General features: G+C 39.4%; 1 protein-coding gene across 1 annotated transcript in view; it reads right to left on the bottom strand.

Moving 5' to 3' along the window:
- Nucleotides 1-26231, bottom strand: part of pdlim2 (PDZ and LIM domain 2 (mystique)) — a 58031-nt gene that overhangs the window by 28324 nt on the left and 3476 nt on the right. The window contains exons 2-6 of the mRNA XM_072682391.1: nucleotides 13889-14020; nucleotides 10743-10894; nucleotides 4512-4581; nucleotides 3048-3199; nucleotides 1923-1992 (exon numbers count right to left, since the gene is read on the bottom strand). Of these exons, the coding sequence (XP_072538492.1) occupies nucleotides 1923-1992; nucleotides 3048-3199; nucleotides 4512-4581; nucleotides 10743-10894; nucleotides 13889-13984 (540 nt within the window). The 5' untranslated portion in view covers nucleotides 13985-14020. The remainder of the gene's footprint in view (nucleotides 1-1922; nucleotides 1993-3047; nucleotides 3200-4511; nucleotides 4582-10742; nucleotides 10895-13888; nucleotides 14021-26231) is intronic.

Raw genomic sequence — 26231 nt, 5'->3', positions numbered from 1 at the left:
CTAAATGAAAACGATAAAAAGAGGTTCGTGCATACTAATCTAGTTGCTGGATGCTAAAGAAACAACAGTATAACAATCCAGCGCATGGTGCCTGAACTGAGACACGGGGCAAGATTCATACAGGTGTGCATGGCAATGTGTGCTTTTTACCAATTATTAACATTGATTTCTTGACTGAATCACAGATTATGATCAAAAGCATAACTGATGTATAAAACGGTCCTGTTCGCATTCAATGCAATCACACAGCAGTGCAACAAAAGTCCAATTTGTTTAAAATTTAAACATTCAGTGGCAGTGCACACATGGAGCGGTGAGCAGCCACTTCAGAGCCTGGGGAGCCATTGGGTTGTTTGTGTGGCACCTCAGCCATGCATGCTGGTCCTGTAAATCAAAAAGTGACCTTCAGGTCCCAATCCTACCATCTCATCTCTATCTGTGGATTGCATGCATACAAACTGCAGACCCCCCCCCTGCCCCTTCCAAAAAAAAAGGGAGAAACCCTTTTCTTTCCCAGGACTCTTCAGACTAATCAAAAAATCCATGCTCTTAATCAAACATTCCATTGGTTATTTATAAACCTGAAAAATACTGAAAAACCTGAAAATGAAGGATGTTCTGAAGGTAACCTGAGGTGACCTGAAGCTACGGCTGATGATCCAGAGCCCTCCCCACTACCAATCAGGATAGCAACCTATGCAAGGGCCAGTCTGTTTCTGCCAGGGGAACTGGCACGTTACTGAGGTTAATAAGCCGTGTCACAGAGTGCGTGTTTATCCAACGTCCAGAGCACTTAGAAAATGACTGGAATGCCATCAGCCATCAAAGGTCCCTGGCTGTTTTTTCCTGTTCCGTCAGCTGTCTTTAAGAGACTTGTGTGGGAGTCAAGCTGATGTTACATAGCTTGCATATCTCAAAATGAACTTTCCCACAACATAATTCTCTCCATTTAAACTTACGGTACTCTTTTTTTTCTCCATTCTCCCACTACATCTCTTTCTGTTGGTAAAGTAACAAGGTTTTTACATTAACTTCATGACATTTCTATTGGTCCATTTAAAAGAGAAGCTGGCATCTTAAGAAAGTAAAAACAAAACACTGAGGTACAAAGCCTTACTCAACTAATACATTATATGAGGTAAATATTAGATGCTACTAATGAGCCCAGGTCTAAGAGCAGTCCCTTAAAAAGGTCAGACACATTGTTTAACCTCAGCCCTCAAATATGTTCTTCCTTACAGTGATCTTTTGAATTAACCGTTTCCAGCTTGTGTTTTAATCAAAATGCCAGCCTGACAGGGCGACCTTTCCAAACTTTATAGACTTACCGCCCGCTACAAAAATATCAAAATTGCTAGCCCCTTTCTTGTGGAGGAGAGGACATAATTAGCGGATGGAGTTTCTAATCTTATTTCCTCAGAGCTCATGAGCTTCAAGGCCTGGCATTCATGAGGAAGCATCACAGTGAGCACACTACTAAAAACTGACTGTTTCCCATGAAGTCATTGGCAGACAAAGATTATGGTAGACATTTACCTCACACACATATACCAAATTCTCAGTCAAACACTGAATAAAATCTTCTAAAAAGTAACTCACCAAAAGGTCTGAGAAAAGACTGGCTTGATGGGAAGGTGTCCTATATTCGTCCTGAGATGAGCTCACAGCTAACACGTATACAGATGAAGCTTGAGTGTGCACTAGTTTAAGATCTACTAGCACTTAGAAATGGTGGCAATATGCAATTCTGATAAATTAGGCCCCAAAACATTTTCTAAAGCACATAGTTGGTAGTTAAATCATGTGCACCATATAATAATTTTATTAAAATTTGGACAGAGATACCTGCTAAAGTAGGCATCATGACTAAACATCTTGCCCACCACTTGTACTAAGTGAAGACGTTCTGGTGAAGGTCTTACCTGAGAAAGAGGCCTAGACAGTCTGTAACTGGTGTTTTTTTCTTCTGGGGACCAGGAACGGAGCTGCAGGCTGAAAGTGAAAAGAATTACTGTTAAACAAATCTGCCATGCTCATACAAGCTGCTGTTCTGAGGTCAAGAATCATCTCGGTATCATTCCTGTTGTGGGATCTGAATAAAATTGGAGTGGACATGAAATAAGCCAGCACTGCTTAAACCACAGACAGAAACTTTGAATATGTATCACTGCTTCAGGAATGGAACAAGGGGTGTGAACACAAAAGCACATGACCTGTAGGAAAGATGAACTTTAATTCCACAATGGCTTTAATAAATATGTAGTTTTACTTTTTAACATCTTCTTTAAACATGGCCAGTCAGTCTGTTTTTTTTTTTTTTTTGCTTTGACAGTGGCTAAGGTGCATTTTGGATAATTGATCTTCAATCTGCCAATCTAAATAATAGGCTCCAAGTTAGGAAAGGGTTTATTTTCTTTGCTTATCCTACTCTGTTATTGAAATATACTGAACTGTCTGTTTATACAGCTGAGCATTTACTGAGGCAATTACAGTTGTAAAGCATCAATCACAAACATAGCAGCATATCACATCAAATAAAAGTTTGGCTGCTTTCCAGGTTTATGAGATATTAAAATAATAAGAGAAAAGTAGATCAATCAAAAAGGATGAGAAAGAAGGGAAATATGTAGTAAGGGATCAATCTTCTGAATGTTTGGAAATATATAGTAATAGAAAAAAGTGCAACGTCAAAGCAGATGGTAATAAGACCATTGAAGTCAGTGTTTGCCAAAATCAGCCTTAAGATGCATGTACTGTAAAGCTTGAACCATCAGATACAGTAAAAGCTACTTGAGAGATTGTGTCTAAAATGTTCTGTATTTTTGATGTAAATTTTTATCTTCCCTTCAGAACAAGGAGAGTGAAGCCTTGTATTATTTACTATTTTAATTCAAAATACAGAAATGGAATCTGAAAATAAGAAATGTTAATTAATACACATTTTTCTGTGTCCAACTAAATAATAAGTTGTTCAAATGTTGAAAAGTGTTCATATATATTATTCAATGGGATTGAATAATGGTACTGGAGTTAAAATTGTGTTCTACCTTTTGTTGCTGGTGGATGTGATCCTTTCTCCTTTACGGTCAGGGCTCGATGGAGGCTCTGGGGAGTACGGGCCTGGAGAGAGTGATGCTGGACTAGAGATGGAATATTCTCTGTAGTTCTGGTTCTCATCCCGACTTACTTGCACAGCCTCCTACAGGACCAGAGAGAAAACATACTTTATATGTTGGCCTAAAGGTGGTGATGCTTTAATAAGAAATGGGTCAAAATTATTATTCAGTGAAGATGATCTCAAATGCAACAGGTTTTACTCAGAAAACTGAGAAAGCAGACTGCATTTCTCATTGTCAAGTTCCCACAAAAACCAAGAGGGAAAGCCTCCTCAACCTCATAAGTGCGCTACCTCAGCAAACTGATCATTGACTAAATTCTATCTCGCACTCAGGTTTCACCCTTGCGGCCCACAACCCTCCTCCTATTACCACAGAAAGCCACCGGCAGCCCCTCTGGAGGATAAAACACAGGAACGTGGTCTTATTTATGACATTCTCCAGTTCCTTTCACATATCTCACATAGTTATGTGAGAATCAGGGGAAAGAAATAATTATTTATTTATATATATATATATATATATATATATATATATATATATATATATATATATATATATATATATATATATATATATATATATATAAAAATACATACTATGTCTCATTTCAGCTCATACAGACAACCTATAAATCACAGCTAAGCAGATAGTGGTTTGTCTTCTCTTCCTTTTTCTTAATGGGAACCAGACACACACTTAAGCTGTGTGGATCTGGGGGGGGATCAGTCCTGGGACAAGAACGGTTGTAGAGAAGTGCCGGCAAGAAAATGACAATGATTGTGCCTGGAACTAACCTCTGAGGGGGGAAAATATTACACACACACACACACACACACACACACACACTTTACTAATGTTGCAGACAATAAATTAGTAAATGGTCACTGATGTGTACAGTATAAACACAAGGTGGTCAGACCATTACTGAGGGACTCGCTGTTTAATTAAAAGCTGCAAACACATAAATATGAAGGTTTACACTTGTGTAAGACAAATGCAGACATTCATCTATTCTAAGGCTGCTGAAGCTGACTGAATAACTTTATGGGCACTATAGTTATTCTAAACCAGCCACAGAGCTGGGCAGACGAGACAGAGCAGCCCAATCACTAGCTACTTCCACAAATAACATGACATGCATTCTAAACCAGACGAGAACATACTGCACTTTAGGTTTAGCAAAGAGACAGTCACAGCCTTAATCACCAACCAGTAATGTTCATGTCATTTGTGCAATCTAAGCAGAATACTTCATCAAGACAGAAGGTGTTTAGAATACAGGAGATTTAAATGGCTCATAAAATATCCACTTGCTTCCTAAGTTTAGAGTTTGTTTTGGCTCTAAAACAACATTCAACAATTCACAAAAGGCAAATCTTCTTGTACACCGACCTGGAAACGACCCACCAGTTGCTCTGTGGTATTGATCCCATTGGTCTGTCCAGGACTGGGCAGGGCTGGCCTGTAGAGAGAAAGAGGTTCTTGTGAAGATATTTGTGTAGACTTGTGTGCCTGATTAAGTTAACAAAAACACTTATATAGCACATGTTACATATCCAATGGTGTTTTACAATTTACTGAGGGAAAAATAGAAGAGAATGAAAGTATTTTGAGGCAAAGACAGGTTTTCAGATGAACAGCATCAAATTCATGGGGGCAGCAACACAAAGACTTGCTGATGAAAAAGACCTCAGAGGAAAGCCTGAACCTAGGAACATCCAGAAGACCCGAATCAGAGGAGCATAGCTTGCACCAAGGGGCAGGAGGATGAAAGAGAACAGACTGATAAGTAGGTGCAAGGCCATGCAAGGCTTTAAAAGGTCAACAGCAGGATTTTGTGCTCCATCACCAGTCCCAGGGTGTTTGTAGAAGCAAAACACACTTCAGAGACTTCAATAATACTGTTCTTTAAGAAAGTGAAGCTCGCAACTTCTGACCTTGCAGCTACAAATGACCTACATTTGATGACATATGGAAAAAGTCAATGAACTGAAAATACGTTGATTAAATCAGACATAGGAAAGACAACATGGGCTTGTCTAATCCTTTGGCACCATTCTGAGTCTTAAACAGTGAGGGCAGCGTGTCTGCAAATGTTTATTTGTCTTTAAATTAATGACTGGGCTTATAGGGCACAAAAAGGCCTTTTTGGGTTTCATGGGGAAGGAACGCTGCACAAGGACCCGATTCAGAGCCAGCATCCAGAGGGCTTGGAGGGATCTCTGTGAACCACAGGTCTCCATTTACCATTGAAGGGGGTGTGGGACGGAGGTTACAGTAAGAACAGGAGAAGTAGTAACAGGCCCGAGGTAGAAGCAGGACATACAGTAGTTAGAACAATTTTGTCAAATGATGGTGAAAAACACATGCCAGGTCCAGACCCTTATTTTGGTGCACGATAACATGGCCCTCAACTTTAAGTGCTTCTGAAATGTTCGCTTCATTAAAACCACTTCAGGCTGCCAGTGTGGGCGTGTTTGGGGTTTAGGGATAAATATGTCTCTCAAAAACACTTCATATGGCCACTTTTAATGAGATATCTTTAATGCAGGGCTTCAGAAAGGAACATACAGGCTTTGGCTTCTAAACCTTGACTCAAGGTTTTTTCTTTGGCTTCCTGCAGGACTAACACAATGAGTGTTTGCTGCACTTCATTCCTTTTCCCCCCTACCAACTACATTTTAGCAAGCCTCTTGTTTTAGGTTGCAATAGTCAAATTTAGGAGTTGAATAAAGCACAAACATAATGCGATACTTGAAGACATCTTTATGATACACAATGTTCAGTTTTTCCAACATAATGGGCTTACATTTACTTAGTTCCTTTTTATATCATCATAATTTGACAGTGTAATACCACTGGTTGTTTAGCTCGGGGTTCTCAAGTACAGCTTAAAGTTGTTAATGAAGCATGCCATTGTACATTGTTGTAGATATTGTTGATACCTGCAATGAATTCAGGGGGCAAAACTAACTTCTCCCATCCGTTTCTAACCCCTCTACAATCAATTCCAAGGCTACTGTTGATGAGGCTTGAAGTAAGGATTTGGATGCCAGAGTTAAATTATGTGGAAACAGTATCTCCAGCTGACAAAACTAAGTATTAGAGTACCTCAGTTCCTCACAAACACACCATAAACAACATACGTGACTGAGATTAAGCACTTGCTGGCAAGAGATGCTGTTCAGCATTATCCCAATAATAACAGCAATGTTCAAAGGGTGTGTTGGATTACCACTCATTAACATTAGCAGAGTACAGACCATGACAGAATGGACCCTTTAAACTATTCATTTAAAATAACCTGGTCCAGCAATGTCGAACAAGAACGCATGGCACTGCACAGTCAGTCCATAAACTTGGTTTGGTCAAAGTCAAACAACCACCTTATTAGCCTTTGACTTTTGACCTTTAAACTTTAGCCATTTTCCTTCACAAGGGAGTCAATAGAGGGACGAGGTGAAAGATTGTGCAGTTTCCCCACAGCTGGGAAGCTCTAGCATTAAGAGCAGTTGTAAATTCTAACATTTCTCACCAGCTCTTGAATTGCTTTGGTTGAAAGCATGTTTCCAGAACCAACCCTGCAGTGATTTAGAGCTGGCCAGTAAGGAAACACTCACACTGAGGTCTTGAGGAAAATCACATATGAACGCTCAATAGCTTGAACGGTTCAGTGCTGTGCCAGAAAACCGACTAAAGAAAACAGCTATGCCAAAATGATGCAAATGCAGACATGGATCACATCTAGACCTGAATATCTCAACATAAAACAAAGATGCATCCTGACACGTTTTGGAAAGTATGAACTAGACTGAAGCAATTAGAAAATTCTTGGCTGCTGGTAGCAACAAGATGACTAAACTGAAAATAAAGCTTTCTTTAGACCAAACTATACAGGTTGGACCACATAATTTCACTGAGCTTAAATTCATACTTTATTTAATGTCCTGGTGATTTAGAACCCAAACGAAAGGTTAAAAAGAGGCCAGAAAGGTTTCATTACACAGATTCTACACCAACAGCAAGCAAGTCTGTCAGCTAGGATGACTCGGGTCTTTACAAACATGCTTCTAAATCAATAAGTCCAAGACAACAATCTCATCTCTGTAAAGACACGTCCAGAACCGTTCTGAACCAGCTCTAAATGCATCCAGGTCCTCATTTGTTTTGCACACATTATTTAACGTGAGTAACTGGAATCACTTCAACCTTAATAAGCACAATCATTCCACACAATTTAGTCCACAAGTCAGCCTTGAAAGCACTGTTCATCAGCTATTGATTATGTAATGTTTTGTTAAAGAAAGAAAAACTGGCATCTATTTACATGCATTAGATTAGTGACAGTCTAAGCCCAGTGTTAGTTAGCAATGTTAGCCTAGCATCTCCTATTCTAAAAGAACCAGATATTAAACACTTCTTGGATTGACCCGTTTAAGTAACTGATATTATATATGGTTACTGCAATATCAAAACTTTGTAACTACATTTTTTTCCACGCCAGCTGTCCGTTACATCACAAACAGACCACTTCCCTTCTCCTCTAAAGTTCCACTCTGGAGACTAGAGGTTTTGCTACCATAAAAACACATTTTCATTGTTGGAAAGTGTGTTGTGTGTGAGAGGTACTGCATCATAGCATGTAAATGCAGTTCAACATTCTCATCATACCAGTCTCTCTTGAATGAATAATATGGGTCCACCAGGGGCCTCAGAGAGAAGAACAGAGAGAAACAGCATATGCAAGGCAGTGTAACATCAAAGCAGCATGCTTAGAAACAGCTGCCTCCATGGACAAGGTCCGTTAACACTTTATCCATAGCACCGACTTATCCGTCACACTGCATGCTCATCTGGGCCATTACAGACAGTGCTCAAGACACATGCCAGCTGGTGGCACAGGTGGAATAAGCCTACTTTGATCAGTTGGTAGTCCTAGAAGACCATAGTTGAAATACTCAAAATATAGATGTACTTGGCACATCTTTGTCCTTGGTGGTTCTATAGGCCCCTGGACCTATGAAGGTGCAGCTTTACGTTGTCTTTTTACTTCCCTTCATGCTGTAAATCCTACACAGGTTTAAGTGTTGCAACCAGTGTTTTAAAAGTAGTTTCACAAATGAGTGCTTGACCATTAGTTCCCACTACTGTTATGCCTCATTGTGCTCACCATGGGAGACATGACAGACGGTGTTCAACCTTAACTGATCACTGGGTTAGAACCACAGCTGACTATCTAGGAGCCAGCAAGCCATGAGACTGTTTGGTACACAAAAGCAGCGTTAATGCAAGACTGTAGGCCCATTGCATGTATACATTTAATTGAGGTCTTTGTTAAGTGCCTTCCACATTCGGCATGTCGCCATTTCCAAGTACCCGTCATGGGTATGATCTTTGGAATTAAACTCTCAGTTTGAGTCTCCCTTCATGCCAAGCCACTAAAACCAATACACATTAAGTAAATTTCACTGAAGATTGCCTTTGGTAAACACATGAGCAAGCCACTTCAATTATCCATAATGCTACTGGGGTTGCAAGAGTTAGAAAGGATTTACAACATGACAAAAACACAGTTTGTTAACTACAACATAATCCCAAAAAAAATGTGAAAAACAAATACTGGTCTGAATCTATAAGGCAAGTAAGTACATTACATTAATTTAAAGTCTGATGCTTGTTCAAATATGAACCAAAAGCAATAAAGGCTTTAGTTGAGGGCCCTCAGCCTTCCCTTGTGGGGGCATATGAGGCAATAGGAAGCTTGTGTAACTAAAGACAAAAGGTCTTAACAAAAAGCCCACAAAAATAAATAGGCAGAATGTTTTATGCCACTGAAGGTTAGAACCACACTTGGGTGGTGTTAACTTGCTGGCAAAAGAACAACATCCACAGTGTGCTACACCTGCGATTTAAATGTTCTTATGAAAAAAACAAGTTGGATTTAAGGACTGGTAAATCACCTGAAAAAAAAAAAAAAAAACAACATTATACTGAGATTTCTTGCCAAACTAATTCTCTGCTCATAGCTTTCATAGAGGTCAATTTAACCAAAGGCCAGGCTGAATATAATAACTGGAGGAAGACAAAGTCATGATTACAATCTAGGCAAGTGCAGATGGAGGCTACTGTGAACAAACTTTAACATTGGCAGTGCTATATGGTCATCCAGAGAGACACACAAACATACTGCACCAGGGTCCAATTGTCCAGTGTGTTGATTCTGGACTGAACAAAGACATGAGGTCAGCAGGGAAAAATTCACTCAGACGGGAAGTATGTGGGTATGGGTGTATAAGCGGTGGTGTGGCACACACATTTACACAATCTTAGAACATGTAGAATAACCTTCATTCATGTAAGCATCAACATACACAATAGGCTGTATTTTTACACAGGTGCATAAGTAAATGCCTGTGTGGGGGCACACGTAAAAAGTGTAAGAAGAATAATGGTGAGTGTACTGCACATAGCTCATAATGAAAAGAAAAATAAGCAAAGGAAGGCCCATAAAGTATCAACAATGGGCTCCACAAGCAGTTAAGCAGACTTCAATTGTTCACATTCCTGGGCAGATACTATAGATAGGGGTCAGTCTCTTTTCTATATAGAATAATAACCTCTATTATAAGTGTTTGTATTGTCAAGCACTTCACTAGAGTTAATAAAAGAATAGTTCACTGAAAAAGTCCAAATTAACAGGATTGCTCTCTTACCTCAGACATGTTTGGCATCTTAATGTGCACATTGCTAACAAACACTGGGCTTGGACTGTTTACTATTTTCAATGCACGTGTTTAGAGATGAGATTGGAAAACTACATATACAGACTTTATTTAAAACACTTAAGATGAAACTGGAACACTTGTTAAAAAGGCAGTCACATCATGAAGACTCAGCCGTGATGAACCGGTCATATGCTTCTTGAATAACTGCAACTGCATCTTGAGAAAGTGATTATTTAGTTTATTTTTTTGTTTTTTTGCTATTCCTTTTAAAATGTTCATGCAAACATAAGGAAATGCTGCGTGGTTTAAAGAAGATCCAGTAAGACGTGTCATGCCCACTGTTGGAAGTATTCTGAGCATTTCAAGAAGGGTAAAACGTCAGTATAAAAAGTATAAGAAAGGACAGAAACAGAACAGTAGAAAACACTAATTTGATATGGAGCACATTTGAGGCAGACTGGCAAAAACAAAAACAGAAAATGCTGAAGAGGAGATGCTATTCTCGGGCTGGCAGGGAGCACAAGAGAGAGTGAGAGAACAAGTCAAGCCACAAAGCCAGGGCCAACCAGACAGTAAGAGAGAAAGAAAAACAGATTCAATGCAAACCTTCCAGACACTTATCTACCTAAAGCGATTAGATCTACAAGCGGAAGTCTATAGCCCAATACTGAATCACAGTCTGAGGTTTACAGAGGGCTATTTTAGACAATTGTTTGGGCATGAACTGACTAGATGTGACAGTTACTGATAGATTTAACAATCTTTTTTAATTAAAAAAAAAAAAAAAAAAAAAACACATTCTTTTGATGATTTATGTATGCGAAAGTATGATTGTGTTACCTGCCTGCAAGCAATTCTAATAGTGGCACTTTGTTGTGTGTATGTGTTGTGTTTTTACCTGTCCACTACCAGTACCAGGTGTGTCTTGCAGCTTTTGATTTTGTTCTGCGCCTCCACATTTAGCATGTCACCAGTGTTTTCTCCATTTATTTCCATAAGGATGTCACCAGGTTGGAGACAGGCCAGCTCAGCTTTACTGCCAGGGTTCACCTGGTAATAAACACAGTAGACCAATCAAAACACAAAGACCTCAAACTAAAACCCAGCAAGGTTAGGCAAGGTTAGTCATCCTTTTATGGATGTAATGATTTTAAACACTTGATCTACTCACACAGCAGAGTTTAATTCCAACCATAACTATAACCTAATCAACAAGTTCAGGAACATGTGAACTGCTGACATAAAACTTGGAACTAAACTTTGTAGCAGGATACAGCACCAGAAGTGGATCTGGGTAGCCCCATTATATACCCCATATTTCTTTCAAACTAGCTGTAAATGAACAAAAGAAAAGCATAAGAAGCTAGTAGTGAATGAAAAAAAGCTCTGGGACTTCAAATTAGGCATCCAGAATTACAACAAAGTAGCAAGTGAAATGCAAGTCTTTGAACTACTGAAACACTGTATATTGTAGACAATAATGTAGCTATTGGCTAAATGACACACAGCCCTTTGACATTCTGGTCATATTGGCTTTTTGAACTTTGTAGCCCTAGGTTGACAGGACCATCCAGAAGAAACTTATTACCTAGGCAGTTTTCTCACATGGCTGAACTCTGATCACCACTGACACAATTTGGCCTGGCCATATAGAAGCACTGCTTTACAATTGATTACATGGGGTTACTGTGGTCATGTAATTTGTTTGTCATAAGTAGAGGACATCATTTTAATAGCAATGCAAAGTTTGTGTAGAATTAGCCAACCTACACAATACTACTTGGAGTGCCATGTCGGATGTTTCTGCCTCTGTACATTTCCATGGACAAGGTAGATCTTAAGCCCTTGTTTTTAGGTCTTCGTAAAGGATATAAGTAATGGGATAAGCATTATGTAATACCTGAATTCAAATTTGTTTAATTAAGCATTCATAATGTGAAATTTTCATTTAGAGTAAAAATTTCACCTTTTCCCAAAGAATAATAAGATAAATAAATTAAAAATAAAATTTAAGAAGGAACATTTTCTTAATAACGGTTGGTGAATAAGCTCAAATGTTTTTTTGCTACAACACATAGCTTAACATTATTTGCTACCGAACACTGAATTACTGTTCTCTGGCTTGCTCTCAGTGACCATTCTTCTCTGATAAAGGAAGCGGAACACAGGAGGTTGTGGGTTCAATGCTCAGGGCACTTAACGAAGTGCCACTAAGAAAACAACTAGCTCTTACAAGAGTACAAAGCTCAAGTCCCTCAAGATCAGAGAAGCCACAAAAATGGCATTGTAATGAAATGCAGGCACGCACACAGACATACACCATGACAAACAGGACAACACTGACTTCTTAAGAACAAAAGCTGCTCTTTTCAGACCAGAGTACCAGTTACACTCCACTCAAGCTCTTGCAGTCAAAAAGACTTCAGAGAAACAGAACTGCACTGGGCGCGCACACACACAAACAAAATGGCAGGGTGCTTCAAACACCAATGTTGTTTTTTTCCATGGTCAATGAAAGCAGGGGGAGCAAAGGTGCCATGTCTGTGGGCCCACTCAAGTGGCAATTAACCGTCGCCACGGAGACCCACAATAGCATATGCCTTGTCCAATCAGACCATGGCTCATTTCACATAAACTAAGGATGCCCCCTCTTTTATTCAGTATACATGACTGCTGAAGGAAGAAAGATATGACAGAAGGAGAGAGAGAGAGAGTTCAAGAGAGTGAGACATGAACATACAATACAAGTTAAATATAGAGGAAGAAAAGACACCATCCAAGAGGCATACTGTGAGAACGACAGCCATTCAGTGAAAGAAAGAACTGGGAGGACTTCTCACCACTTCAACCCACCCAGTCTCACTATGCAACCCACTGGGAGACAGAACATTACAGGGAAGTCCTAAGCCCTGTTTACTTGTTTACCCTTCACACAACCATGCTATTCCATTGCATATTGTATTGACAACTGTACAGTCATCAATTAAAACACTGTATTACATTAAATATCTTAATGCTAGGGCTTAATCACTGACACTAAATTAACAAAATTAACAAAAAAAAAAAAAAAAACATTTTCCATTTTCCAGTTTCCACTAAAACAGATTACTATCATTTCCAATCACAGCGTTCCCCTCAATATAATTTCCTCACCCATTCTGTTTGTTCTGTACCATTTACCAGCTCCCCAGTTTTCCCACTCTCCTGACTGTCAATGTCGTGCCACTGGAATCTAAGAGCATGCTGGTACTGGCTTGGTGGAGGGAAAAGCCATTTACAAAAGAATGTCAGTGGTGATTCAAAAAAAACAATTTAAAAAGTAAACTGGGGTTTTGGGTCTTGGACAGAAAATCCACTGTTTGAAGTTAATGTGCACAGTCAACTTTAAGGGAAGTGGTGGCACAAGCTGTAATGGCTGTTGAGTATGAGCCTGTGAAGTGTTTTTGTTTAAAATCTAATGAGTTTCAGATTAGAACCGTAATAATCCCAAACACAGCATGGTAACAGGGCCAAAAGAACATAAAGAAAGCAGAGTGTCTCTTTTAACATCCTTTTAACTTCTTACTTTTAACATCCAGGGAATGAATGCTTGGATTCAAAACGCAGTTGGGGAGTGGGTTTAATATGCCTGGTTGTAGTCTACTGGTAGTTTTCCAGGTTCAGCCAGGATATCCTCACTTAGAGCCATGTTGCCTGTTTATATTTATATAAAAAAACCCTCTCCCCTTTTCTCTATTCTCATAATGCTGCCTGTTTATGGACAACTCTTTAGTCACATCCCCCTCTTCTACAGACATGCATTTCCTGGTTAGAAAAATATATCTTGTTTAAAGAAATAGCATGACCAATAGAAAGATATTTTTCTCCCTCTGTAATCAGTGGGCTTCCTATCCTGCTAGCCTGTGGTAGCTTGGCCACAGTGGCCATAGAAACAAATAGGAAACAGAGCAATAAAACAAAGAGACAAAAGGTGACAAAGGCATTTGCCAAGAAAGAAACAAGATAATGTACCCTAACCTGGGTCAGAACATGTGAAAACACTACCTTTGAGACAGTTATGGCCTTTTTGAAGTCCCGCCCACCAGATATTCTGAAGCCCCAGGGAGATGGGCCAATTAGGTTCACAGAGAAAGCCATCATGTGACCACAAGCCGCTGTCCAACGCCTTCAGGAGTCCTGCAGGAGAGAGGAAGACAGAAACTTTTGTCAAGTTCTAGTTGATGTTGGCTTTAACTGTCACAGATCTATTTCACAGAGTTTCCACTTCTCAGAATCATTCACAGCTGAATAAGTGCAAATTCTCATTACCTGTTCTTTGAGCAACGGCTCAAACACACTGACACACACATACTGACCACATCTAACAGGATTCAAAAGAATTCCTTGAAAAGCCACATGGCTAACAGTAAAAAAAAGGTCCTCAGTAAAGTCACAATGTGTCCCTCAATGTCCGAAACTTATTATTATGAATGAGAAACGTATAAAATAAAGTAGACACATGAACCCTGATTCACCTTTCCCTTTCTTTCCTGCAAATTGAGTTCTGCACCAACCATCAGAGCTGGTGTTAATTAACACTGAGATCAAACTTTGACAAATTCAACCATGCTTTGCCCACAACTGGGTTTTCATAGCAGATGTGGTACAGAACACTGGCAAAAAAATACAATTTAAACCATGTGAAATTGCTGTGCACTTGTTAACAGCCACTATGCAATAGTGAAGATAGAGAAGAAAAAAAAAAGAAAGAAAAAAAAGCACACACACACAGAAAGAATAAATACCTTAAACGTAAATATAAAAAACTACCAGCCAAATTCACACTATATCAAAAAGCCATTGGTTACATTACAATAATCACTATAAAAATGTATTCGTGAGCAGAATGTGAACAGGCTACTGGGGCTATTTACACTTTTGTTAATGTCTCAGCAACCCATAACCCTGCTGATTTCTTATGGGTCATAATGCTGCTCATCACTGAAACAATCTTCCAACTTGGAAAAAGCAGCACCAAACTGAACCAGCAGAAAAAGCAGTTAGTCCCTCACCATTTGTCGCCGGGGTGGTCCGAATCAAGCCACAACAGAGCCCTATAAGCTCCAGTCTCACTGAACCATGGTCACATGAGGGCAGACTTCAGTGCAACTGATTATCACTAGCACATGTTGTGCTGAGAAGGCAATGACAGCACTGGCTCCTGGGTGATGCATGGCTGTGGTCAGTAGAGGGAAGGCAGCAGACAGACAGCCATGACAGCCCCAAGAATGCGTTTATCATGAAGCATGCACTGAAAGAGCTTCATTTTACTAAAACCAGACATCTGAACAAACAAACATATATGCTCTGTGCAGGATGTACTGTATATAATGTAAATTCAAGTAGATACATTAAAACTTTGGCCACAAGTCACAAAAATCCATCCATACAGGTGTTTAAATAAAAAATTTAAAAAAAAAAAAACAGTGTTAGAGATTTAGGTTCCTGTGCAACTGTTCAATATTTTGCTTGTCATGTGTCACCAAACGCATGTAACTTTATATAACCTGTTTAGTGACATACATACAGAAACTAACAGACCCAAGATGTCACTAAAATAAAGGGTTTAAAACAATGTTCCACAAACCACAAATTCCACCTACAACCAGCTTAATGGCTGCGGTCTGAGACAGAGAAAACTGGCAACACCCTAACATTAATTATTTGAACTACCTCTTTTCAGAATTCATGTCAGATCATAATATGCCTACTGCTGAAGTTCCTTTTGGCTTAAATTCAACTAAGACTAATAAAGCAGTAAAAGCTGCAACTTAAAACTTTGTTCAAACAAACCTCGAGTGCCAACTTTTTAAAACACTTGGGTTAGAGTTGAATAAAGAATGTGTCTTAACATGAAAAGAATATGCTTGCCACAATTTTGTTGTTTTTCTGTATCATTTTCACTATGCATGTCCAATCCTTCCACCACAATTCATTTGAAGCATTTACTGTAAAAGCAAGGCTACTCACCCAACCAGTCACAGCTTTTAACAACATCAAAAACAAAATAAATACAAAAAACATTTCGGTAGTAAGTCACAGTGTGGTGCTAAAAACAATGTGCCAAAGCCAGCACATTTTAAATAGCCCCAACAAAAGAGTCACTACACTTTCTGTACCAAAGGGCAACTACTGAACTCTCCACAGACATATTTTAACCTAGCAGAAACTGCAGGAGACCGAATAAGCAGTCTAGTCTGACAGCTAAGCACACCGTAGGTGCTGCTGATGAAGTATTTAGCCAAAAGCAAAAACAGGCCTGGACTCAAGGCTTCAGAAATGCAGACATGTGGGCCGGGGTCAAACCACTGTGGATAACCCCGTAACCAGCGTTAGGGTCTTTGTAGCCAGTGTCAACTAATCCATAAAACAATAAAAGCACAAATTTAGAGCTGGAATAAAAACTAAAAAAGGTCAACTGCTAGAGGATTACAATTTTGTCTACTGTGCAGCAAAAACCTGCATAAATATGACCATCAGACGAAAACCACTGCATCCACAAAGCTCAGTCATACGTTTTCAACCGAATATCTAAAAATTAGGTAAAGTGAATAAAGGGTGTAGACTTTCATGAAAAGAACACCTCTTCAACTGTTAAGCACAGGGGTGGAGCGGTCATCCTTTGGGCTTGTGTTGCAGTGAGTGTCATGAACATTTTACTGAAAGAATGGATTTAATTAAACACCAACAAACTCCATGGACAGACTTCAAAATAGCACTGCATGCAAACATCCAAAGAAACTCAGAACTAGAAGAAACAATGTCTAGACATCCCCCAAACAAGAGTTGAAAGACTTTTGCCTAAAAAAACATTTACAAGCTGCAATACTTGCCAATAAGGATATTTAGTATTTGTGATTGAAAAAAAATAGTCACAAATATCTCTAGCTTACACTAGGAAGTGTCAACATGAAATACTTGCTCATGCATTATGAGGGCAGTCATTATATTTTCTTTAAGCACAAAGAGTAATGTCTCAAAACAAGTCATACTGGCATACTTAGAGGCTGCAGCACAGTATTACACATTACTGGCACCCAATTAGCAGTCAAATAATTTGATTTAGGTTTTTTTTTTTTTTTTTTAAGTGGTCAAGAATGTAAATGAAAAACAAAAATATAGAGTATTTCTCTTTTGTAGAATTTGGATACAGCACATGCACAAACAATGGCTTGTGGTGATTGAATTGTTGCTGCTATTGTAATTTGGGACAGCTCTGTGTACAGCTAAATACTGCACACCAAAATGACTTGATGGTTAACAGACTCATTATATAACTAGACAACTAATAAAGGGAAGAATTTAAGGAATTTGGGGACACAGACACAGTAGCATCAGATCACTGTCTGTGTTATGCGGCCCTAGATTTCATTTCAGGCCACGAAAAGCATAAAATGGGAAGTAGGTTGTGTGAGAGAAAAAAAAAAAAAAAAAACTGAAATGAAATTCTGAATTGTAAATAATTAAATACATGCATACATAAATATGTACACATGTCCACACACCCCTGTCCGCTTTCCTACCCACTGTGACCCGGTTGAGGTGGTGGTGTTACATTCCTTAAGCATTTGGGCAGGGGATTGCATGCCCGCCCCATCATTAGCGCTCTTAGACAATTATCGAGCCTTAACGAGCCTTTCCCTCGTTAGGGCCTTTTAATCATTGTGGTCTCAAGAGACTCTGGTTGATCCACATTGTTATTCAGCTTGGCGTAATCACAGGGGACAGAGCCGACCATATTTCCACTCACAACCTCAATTAGTCCCAACTTCGTAGTGGAGACTCAATTCCCATCCTCATCAACAAGGCAGAAAACTGATTTCACCCTACTGACCTCTGATGTTAAAGGAATACTTTCTTTAACCTAATCTTCATCTGCATTGCATAATTTGATAACTACATACCATTTCACTGTACAAGTACAGTGTATTCAAATGGTAATGTTAAAAGAACCAAAACAAGTTTTAAATCACTTAAAAGGGAGCAGTTCCAGCACTTTGCCACTGGTTTTAACAGTGCATTTTGCATTCCTCATTTTTTCATTTATAACAAAATATAGAGAAAATGCATCAGCAATAAGAGAGAGGCAATAAGAACAGATGTAGCAGACAGGAGAGGGAGGGGGAGAAAAAGGGGAGGGGGACAAAAATACCCCCCCCCCAAAAAAAAAAAAAAAAGGCTGAGGCTGACTTAACCAAACCACAATGCAGTCACTACAGTCACAGTGCTACAGCTTGGAAGATGCTGTAAATGCATGCTCCCCTCACATAACCCTGGTAGGGAATAAGTAGCTCATGGGAACAGTTACCACAGGTTTCTTCTGCAGTTCTGTATTTTGCTATTGTACTTTGACTGGAGACTTTTAATTAACTATGAAGAGAGAGGAGGTGAAAATAGCAACTGCCAAGCTGACTAAGAAAGCAAGCAAGAGAGAGAGAGAGAGTGAAGGAATGTGCGCCGCACAAATAAATGAAAGGTTTAGTGGAGTCTAGACCTTTTCCATGTTTAGACTTTTGCCTTTGTCTAAAGGCCAGCTGTTTGGGTTTCATCCGCTTCAGTGACTCGAGGGTGAGAGAAAGGAAACTGGAGGATAGCTGAGCATGGAAAACAGGCCAAACTGTAATCAGATAACATATGTTTAAGAGCTATGTGTACTGTGACACATCAAAACAATAACACAAGGCTGGGTTATGAACAGTTTGAAACGCTAACTTGGTGCTTTTGCTGAAATCAAAACAAGAGCTCAATTTCTAGGCTGTTTAAAAAAAAAAAAAAAAAAAAAAAAAAAAAAAAAAAAGATCTATCCATTACTGGAATTCCTGAAATAATTAAGATACAATTACACTTCAAATGCAGTCACTTGCAGTGAACTGCTTTAATAATCGACCAGATCCCGCCTCACATTACTCAACAAAAGCACACACCTTAATACCTTCACTATGACTGGAAATACAGGTTCAGACTGGTCAAATTATGTCCACAATGTTCATGTTTCTCACCTCTCCCTCCTGATCTCACCTTAGTGAATGCTGGCAAGGAGAGCTAATACCCAAGATGTCTACAAGAGGGTGTACCTGCAGCCACTTTTTCATGTATTAAAACAAGCGAATGTCTCAGTTTAGTCTAACGCCATGCAGCCACCCAAACACTTCAGTCACATCAACTCTGTGTGCACCATTAGCAGCAATCATTTCCAGTTCAAAGCTTAAAATAGGAAGATCTGATGAAAAGGGTGGCACAGAATAGAGTGAGTCAGTGGTTGAGAATGGAGTGTGCCAGTCATAGAAATGTGAGTCAAAACCATCAAAGAGATTGGGCTTCCAGACAACGCCTAAAGGCCAATAATTTAAGACATAACTACTTCAGTTCACTCAGAATGAGTCTACTAGTATTTGAAGCACCATTCAGACTGAACAAGAGATTAGTGATTGCCAGTGTTTGAAAGATCAAAGCTATCTGTACTTGAGACTTAAAAGGTTCAAATCACCATAAAAGTAAAAGAAGCAGTGCTGTTTTTAAAGTACATTAGCATTCTTACTAAGCTGCTGTTGAACTTGAGAAGGTCAGAGGAATTCAGTGGAAAAAGTCAGAGTGTGAGTGAAATTGAACACGGACAATGGTATGCTTTCGCAGTTACTAACACAACACTCAAACATTTCATTTTATTCAAAATGGCTCTAAAAAGTGGATGTGTTAAACAACCTTTGTGATGGCTTAGCTCAACCACCAATTTTGGGCGTCTACACTTGCCGTTTCTTCATCTACATGTCATGTTTAGGCCATTAGCTAGATGTTAGGGAGTGTGTGAGACAGAGGGCCACTGAAAACATTTGGAATCACCAGCCAATGTTGGCCAAAACCTGCCACTTTTGGTTAGAGAACCCGATTCGACACAGCTCTTACAGTAAACACTGACAGGGGAGATGTAATGTCACGAAGGAAGCGGTGGAAGTGTATATGCATGCCAAAGAGGTCTAGAATGTTCAGATGTACTAAAATGAACCTCTCCTTAATGGACAGACAGCAGAAAGTCTTTCCTTGAGAATGTTATTTCCTCCAGGAGAGAAACATCTAAATATGGTCTTCAGCACTCACATTCATGGATGTGGCATCACCAATGTGGCATCTTACAGAGTCTGGGGCATAGGTATAATTCAATGACAAACGTTTTGAAATATATAGCTTAATTTTAATGGCTGTAGGACCAATGCTAAACTAATCAGATTTCTCTTTTGCAAAAGTTATTTTATCCACAATAGTTGAAATTAAATTGGATGTTGGAGGGGGGTACACATGTTAATGCAAGGGTTAACCAAGCCCACAGACTTCAATCCTCTTATCTGTGGATACTTCAAAATTAATGGAATATTTAGACATACTTGCATGCAAGTAAGCAAGATTCACCTGATGACAACCATCTCATTTCACTCTCCTGCTCTTTCTTAAAGTGCTGCTGATCACCATTTAGAATCACATCGCAATGACCTCACTGAACTGAGCTCAACAGTAGTCCTTGAACATACTGTGTGGCGATAGTGTTTTTCCATGTCAAAACAAAGGCTACACAGCTTGAGAAATATGATTGTCTATGAATTCTACATGCAATGAAAAAAAAAAAAAAAAAAAATCATCACTCAAAAACATCACAGTGTTCAAAAGCAAGAGTAATAAAGTCCTTCAAAGGCAAAACAAACAGCTGCACAACTTGCTAAAACAAGTCAGAGAAACTCATCTGAAATACATGTGCACACATACCCTGAGGTATGTTAGGGTTTTGTCAGGTTATTATGACAGCATTATTATGGGGTGTCAAAGGACATTCAGTCTGGGTAAATGGAGATGTCGCATTGTAAAAATAAAACTGAGGCTCACATTAAACCACTTCCCAGAGGCTGTGTGTAATGAGAGTTCCTACACAGCGATGCAGGAGGGAAAGGCTTGATTACAACTGCAGATGGACCACTAAAAATATGCCTGGAAAACACACACTCCAATGGAACAGTGCTCCAGTACTCTTAAAATGGCTGGCTGAGCTTACTTTCAAAGACGTTACATACAAAAATCTGATAGACAATTGAGATCGCATCTGTCATCTGGACAGTGTATACTTTTAATCAAATTATAAATACACTAAAGCAATATTGGCCTCTGAATAACTAACTGTAAAACCACACATTCCATTTCAAGAGAGGTATTCTGCCAATTTCAGCATTACTAATGCAAAACTCAGACTTACTGACTGTGTTGCAGAACACCAACCTAGCTACAACAAGGACTAGATTATGCAGCATTGTGTGGAGAATAAAGACAATATTTTAGAGCCCTTTTTTACTCCTTTTACAGTCCATACTCTCGCCACAGTGTTCTGAATAGCATATGGGGTTAGGTTGAGGTTGTGATGCCACAGCCATCTGTATCCAGAAGCCATAACTGCACTCACTTTTTGGTTGGATACGATGGCCCACCTTCTCACAATACTCTCCAAAATGGACTACTAGCTTGAGTACCAGAACTGGACGGCTGCAACTCTCTTCCAAGTACACAAAGCTATTAAATGATGAAACGTTAACGTTTGGCATGATTACATTACAGGAGGACAGGAGACTATATTACTGTTAACCACTTTAACATTAGTTACATTTCATGACTAATAAAACTACATTATCCATTTAAACTCACTGACTGTTCATACAACACAAAACATAAAAGTTACACTAAATTGAGATTAGCAAACACTTGTGCGCTGCAATTTCTCATTATATTAAAAAGGTGTCATTTTTAAAAACTTTTTATAAAAAGTTTTATACAGATACCAAATAACACTTGTGGGCAAAGCATGAATAGGTTATTTCTCTAGTTTTTTTCAACCTGTTCTTCAACTACAGACCAAAACAACAATTCGAATACCCTAACATTGATGACGGTTATTGCAGAAGAAAGATTATGATCCACCTGCACACACACCCGTACTAACTCAACCCCTTACATCTAACAAGATCCACTCCCCGAAATGATGGCCTTAGGCAATAATACCTGCTAAGTACACACCCCACACGAAAAGAGAACACTGTGGTCACATCCTAGTATTGTTGTGGTAACACCATGGCAATGCCTCCCTCTCTATTTTTGTAAACGGCCTTGAATAACATTCTTCACATTCTGCATCTATTCACCACCACTGATTCACCCAATATTAAACCTGCCCTACAGCAACAAAAACACATCAAAAAGAAACAGAACCTAAAGGAGGAATGAAGAGACAAAGGGGTAAAAAAAATGTTGGTTGGGTGTTGGCCAGAGAATAGACAGCAATCAATAGCATGACTTGTGTGAGAAACGGAAGGCATGTGTTTTCATTCTTACTAAATGAATCATGAATTTCAGATTCCACAACCAATCGAAACTGAGGAGTGTTCAATGTTCACAGTTTATCACTTGATGTGTCTTGCGTAAACGTGATTCACTCCTCAGTCATCAAAACTATTTGTTCTGTGGTCATAGAAACAAAATGAAAATGTTATGACAGGGACGCACGGGACAGGAGCACAGCGCTGACAGACTGTTGTGAACATCAGCAAAGATACTTAAATTAACAAGTTTAATTTGTACCTGCAACACATACCACTTTTTAAAAATCTTGTGTGTTTTATAGTAAAAATGAAAACATGAGCAATTATGAGTTGTGTGCATTGTTGGTAGGTTGTAGGATGAGTGCGCAAAAATAAATATCACACACATCCTACAACCGTCACAAAAATTTAATTGAAATCAGGCTATGGACACCTACAGACAGAAAAAAGCTGCCTCAGTCGTTAGTGAAGAAAGACAGAGGGGAAGTGGAAGGAGGAATTAGGCAGAGTGAACAGTGGATACCACAGTGAGTGGTTATGTTACGAACTCACAGGGAAGTCCAGGAATCAGGGCAGCGCTAGCCACATCCTTCTCAGTCAAGCTTCATTTGCCTTTGCGTAGCACATCTTTGGACCTTTCTGTGAGTTAAAGGAATGGTCCTGGTGTGTGGTATACATCGTTTTTCAATACATGGCTTTTTCTTGGCAAAACAGTGAAAATGAGTCATTGCTTAAAGTCTTTTCCATCCTTTTAGGCAAGGGAAGCGGGCAGGGGGTTTGGAAATGGGTAGATTTTGTTCCAGTACACAAAACACACATGTGCTGATATTACATTGTTTGTGAGTTCTTCCAGTGATTTGTGTAACTCGTGCTGCTGGCTGAATTGTCAAGCCTGAACCTAAATGTAAAGTTAACTAAACCTCAGTAACCAAGAGACAGTCTTTTGGCTTTCTTTACAGGGTTTTTTTTTGTAGTAGGAATAGTTAGTCATTGTTGTCTCTTTAGCATTTTCATGTTTTCCTATCATCCTCTTGTACACACAGGCCTTAATTACAGCACAGCCAACCATGAAGCAGAACATTCAGGGATTATAGTAGGACACGTGCATAATCATCATTTTACAATTACACCATACTGTGCTGTTACCCACACACGTGCTATGAGCTCTACACTGTGGCCGCATTCACTTTCAAATACAGACAGTCGAATCTTACACAGGAACTGTGGTGAGAGAAAAAACACCCAACAGTTCAAACTGCACACTGACAGAACACGCACTCATGCAAGCTGTGGTGGAGACCCATAAAACCAAGACATTTTACAGCATGACTGAAATGCAGGGCTAGCAGCCCAGGTCAGTAATCGAAAGCAAGAATGGAGCACTGCTACATGCCTAAGATAGAGAGGATGAGCGAAGCACAACAGACAAGTGACACAATGTTTCTTTCATCACCCATTCGTCAATGCAAGATCATATCACTGAGCTGTTTCCTGTTAAACAGATACTTCAACATGTACTATAAATTCATGTACAACTACAAAAGCAAAATGCAATTGAAAGCTCTACTTACCAAAACCTGTATTTCAAAAGTTAGCCAGATAAGTTAATCCTGTCCATTTAGAAAGAACTGACAGGCCACATCTTCTAAAAACTTCTAAAAACATTTTCTTGTTGCTTTGTAAAATACCTCCCGACAATTGTTTACTTACAGAATACAGTGACATAATAAAATCATCACCAAATTGGGGATTCACCGTGTCTGTAAATGTGGAACCAAAAAAGTGATCTAAAAGTGCATTATTTAGGAGCTGGGAAGTTATTTGTGCAATCAATCAGACTTTACTTCCCCACCAGAGAAGCAGGCATCTCACTGATGCCTGAGCACCTGGACAATGACCTAGTGGTACGTTTATGAATCCTCTACCTCATACCCACTCAGCATTCTGGACCCATATGGATCCCTCTGGGGACGGACACACACGGACACTAAATAGAGATACATGCATTTCGCACACATGCCTTCAGGTATAATGATGCCACATAACCTAGCTTTAATACATACACAATGGCACAAGAGGGGTACATGACAGTGTGTGAATGAACCAGTGAGTGGATGGCAAACAAAAAGGTAATGCCACAGTTGTCTAGTCTATGGCTTTAGGTCCAACGAGGTCCAGGCTTACTGATGTGCACAGGCACCCAAAAACATGCCCAGCTTTCTAAAGCCCATTTAAAGAGTACTGCACAGTCATCACTTGACCCTTTACAGCCACAGCCAGCCTCCAAACTGAACTCTGAGCAGAGCTGTGGCTACATTGAGCAACCAAGCTTGTGTCACTCTGCTTTTGCAATGTAAGTAAGAAAATGTTGGTCTGATACAATTAAGAAACCAACCCCAATACATTTGGCTACACACCGATATGTCTAAATATGAAGAGGGTAATGAAATATCTGTATAATGCGCTGCCCATCCCCCTGCTAAAATCATTACTTTTTACATGTTTACATTAATGTGGCCATCATAGATCGGATGTTCATTCCCCCTGATTAGACCAACAGTACCAACTCCGGTTTTAGTAGTTACATATAAGTACTTCTGTGAAAATATTAGACTGACTTCTTCCATGTTTTTAGTCATTTCCATATTCCATTCTGCTGCCGCTATACACTATACGTGCAAAAGTATCCAGACACAATGTAACGAGTGAGTTCTGCTACCATAAAGTGCACCCAATACTGTGCATGCACAGCTTGTTTATTCACCATTTGAAAAGCAGTGCTAAAAAATCACAGGACTCTCTGGAGCAGCCACGCAGCTAAAATCACTATGCCCAATGACATCCTGTAGATAAAAGGGTATAAAGCCCCACAGCACTGGGCTGTGGAGCAGTGGAACAGACTTCTTTAGAGGGCTGGAGCTCCAGCCAAAACTCATTAATGCTCCATTTGTCAAATACCATCAAATCCTCACAGGAACATTCCAAAATCTAGTGTAAGGCATTTGCACAAGAGCAGCAAAGGAGAAAAACTCCTTACTATCACTCTTGATTTCAAAATCCTGTCTGCTGGAGCAGGTGTCTACAAACTTTTGGACATACAGTGCATTTCACTATCTGGTGTCAACCAGAGGAGGATGGGTTCTCCTTGAGCCTTGGTCCCCCTCAAGGTTTCTTTCTCCTGATTTGAGGGAGTTTCTCCAAGCCACTGGCTTACTCACAAATCGTTTTAAAAAGCTTTGTAATCAAAAATTAGACTTACAGCAATACATCTGATCCTGATGAAAGGTTTAAGTGAAAATGCTTTTACCTAAACAACGTTTCTCAGCTGAAAATGTTCTCCTGGCTACGAGGATGGTGTTGGACTGCGAGGATTGTGTAAAGTTAGAAAACGATCCCTTTAATTAAACTGAATCTGGATCTTGAGGCCAAACATTGTACGCTAATTACAACATAGTCTGTCTGCTAGTCTTCTAGATTTTATTTGATCAGCTGTAAAGCTCGTGCAAGTTCCTGGAAGTCTCTGGAAGCCTCAACTTCTGGTAGAGTTTTAGAGAATTCAGTGTTTGAGCTCCAACTGTGACAATAAACCCATTCAGTGTGTTCAGATCCACTGAGGACTGCTGTAGCTACATATAGTGCTCTTCAGATGATGAAGCCATAGTGGACTTTTAATTATGGAGTTAACCTAGCTAGATAGTGTCTTCATGGGAGATCCCCTAAAGGGCTGTCAGCAGTAACACATGTAAAACACATGACATTTAGCTAACATATTAGTTAAAAAGTTCCCCTGGGTTTTATAACTCAAGCAAGTGATGTTTGGGCTGCCAAGCTGGTCCAGAAGAACAAAAAATAAATAAAATCCATATTAAATCAATTCAACAGAAGTTAGCTAGCTAAAATATTTCATACCTCCCTCAGGCACAACACACCCCACTTCAGCTGTAGCAGAAACGTTAGGCACACAGCTGTTAGCCAGGCAGCACTAGCTACAGTTTACT

The sequence above is a fragment of the Salminus brasiliensis genome, chromosome 6 (genome assembly GCF_030463535.1).
Source record: "Salminus brasiliensis chromosome 6, fSalBra1.hap2, whole genome shotgun sequence".
NCBI lineage: Eukaryota > Metazoa > Chordata > Actinopteri > Characiformes > Bryconidae > Salminus > Salminus brasiliensis.
This window is presented reverse-complemented; position numbering and strand designations above follow the sequence as displayed.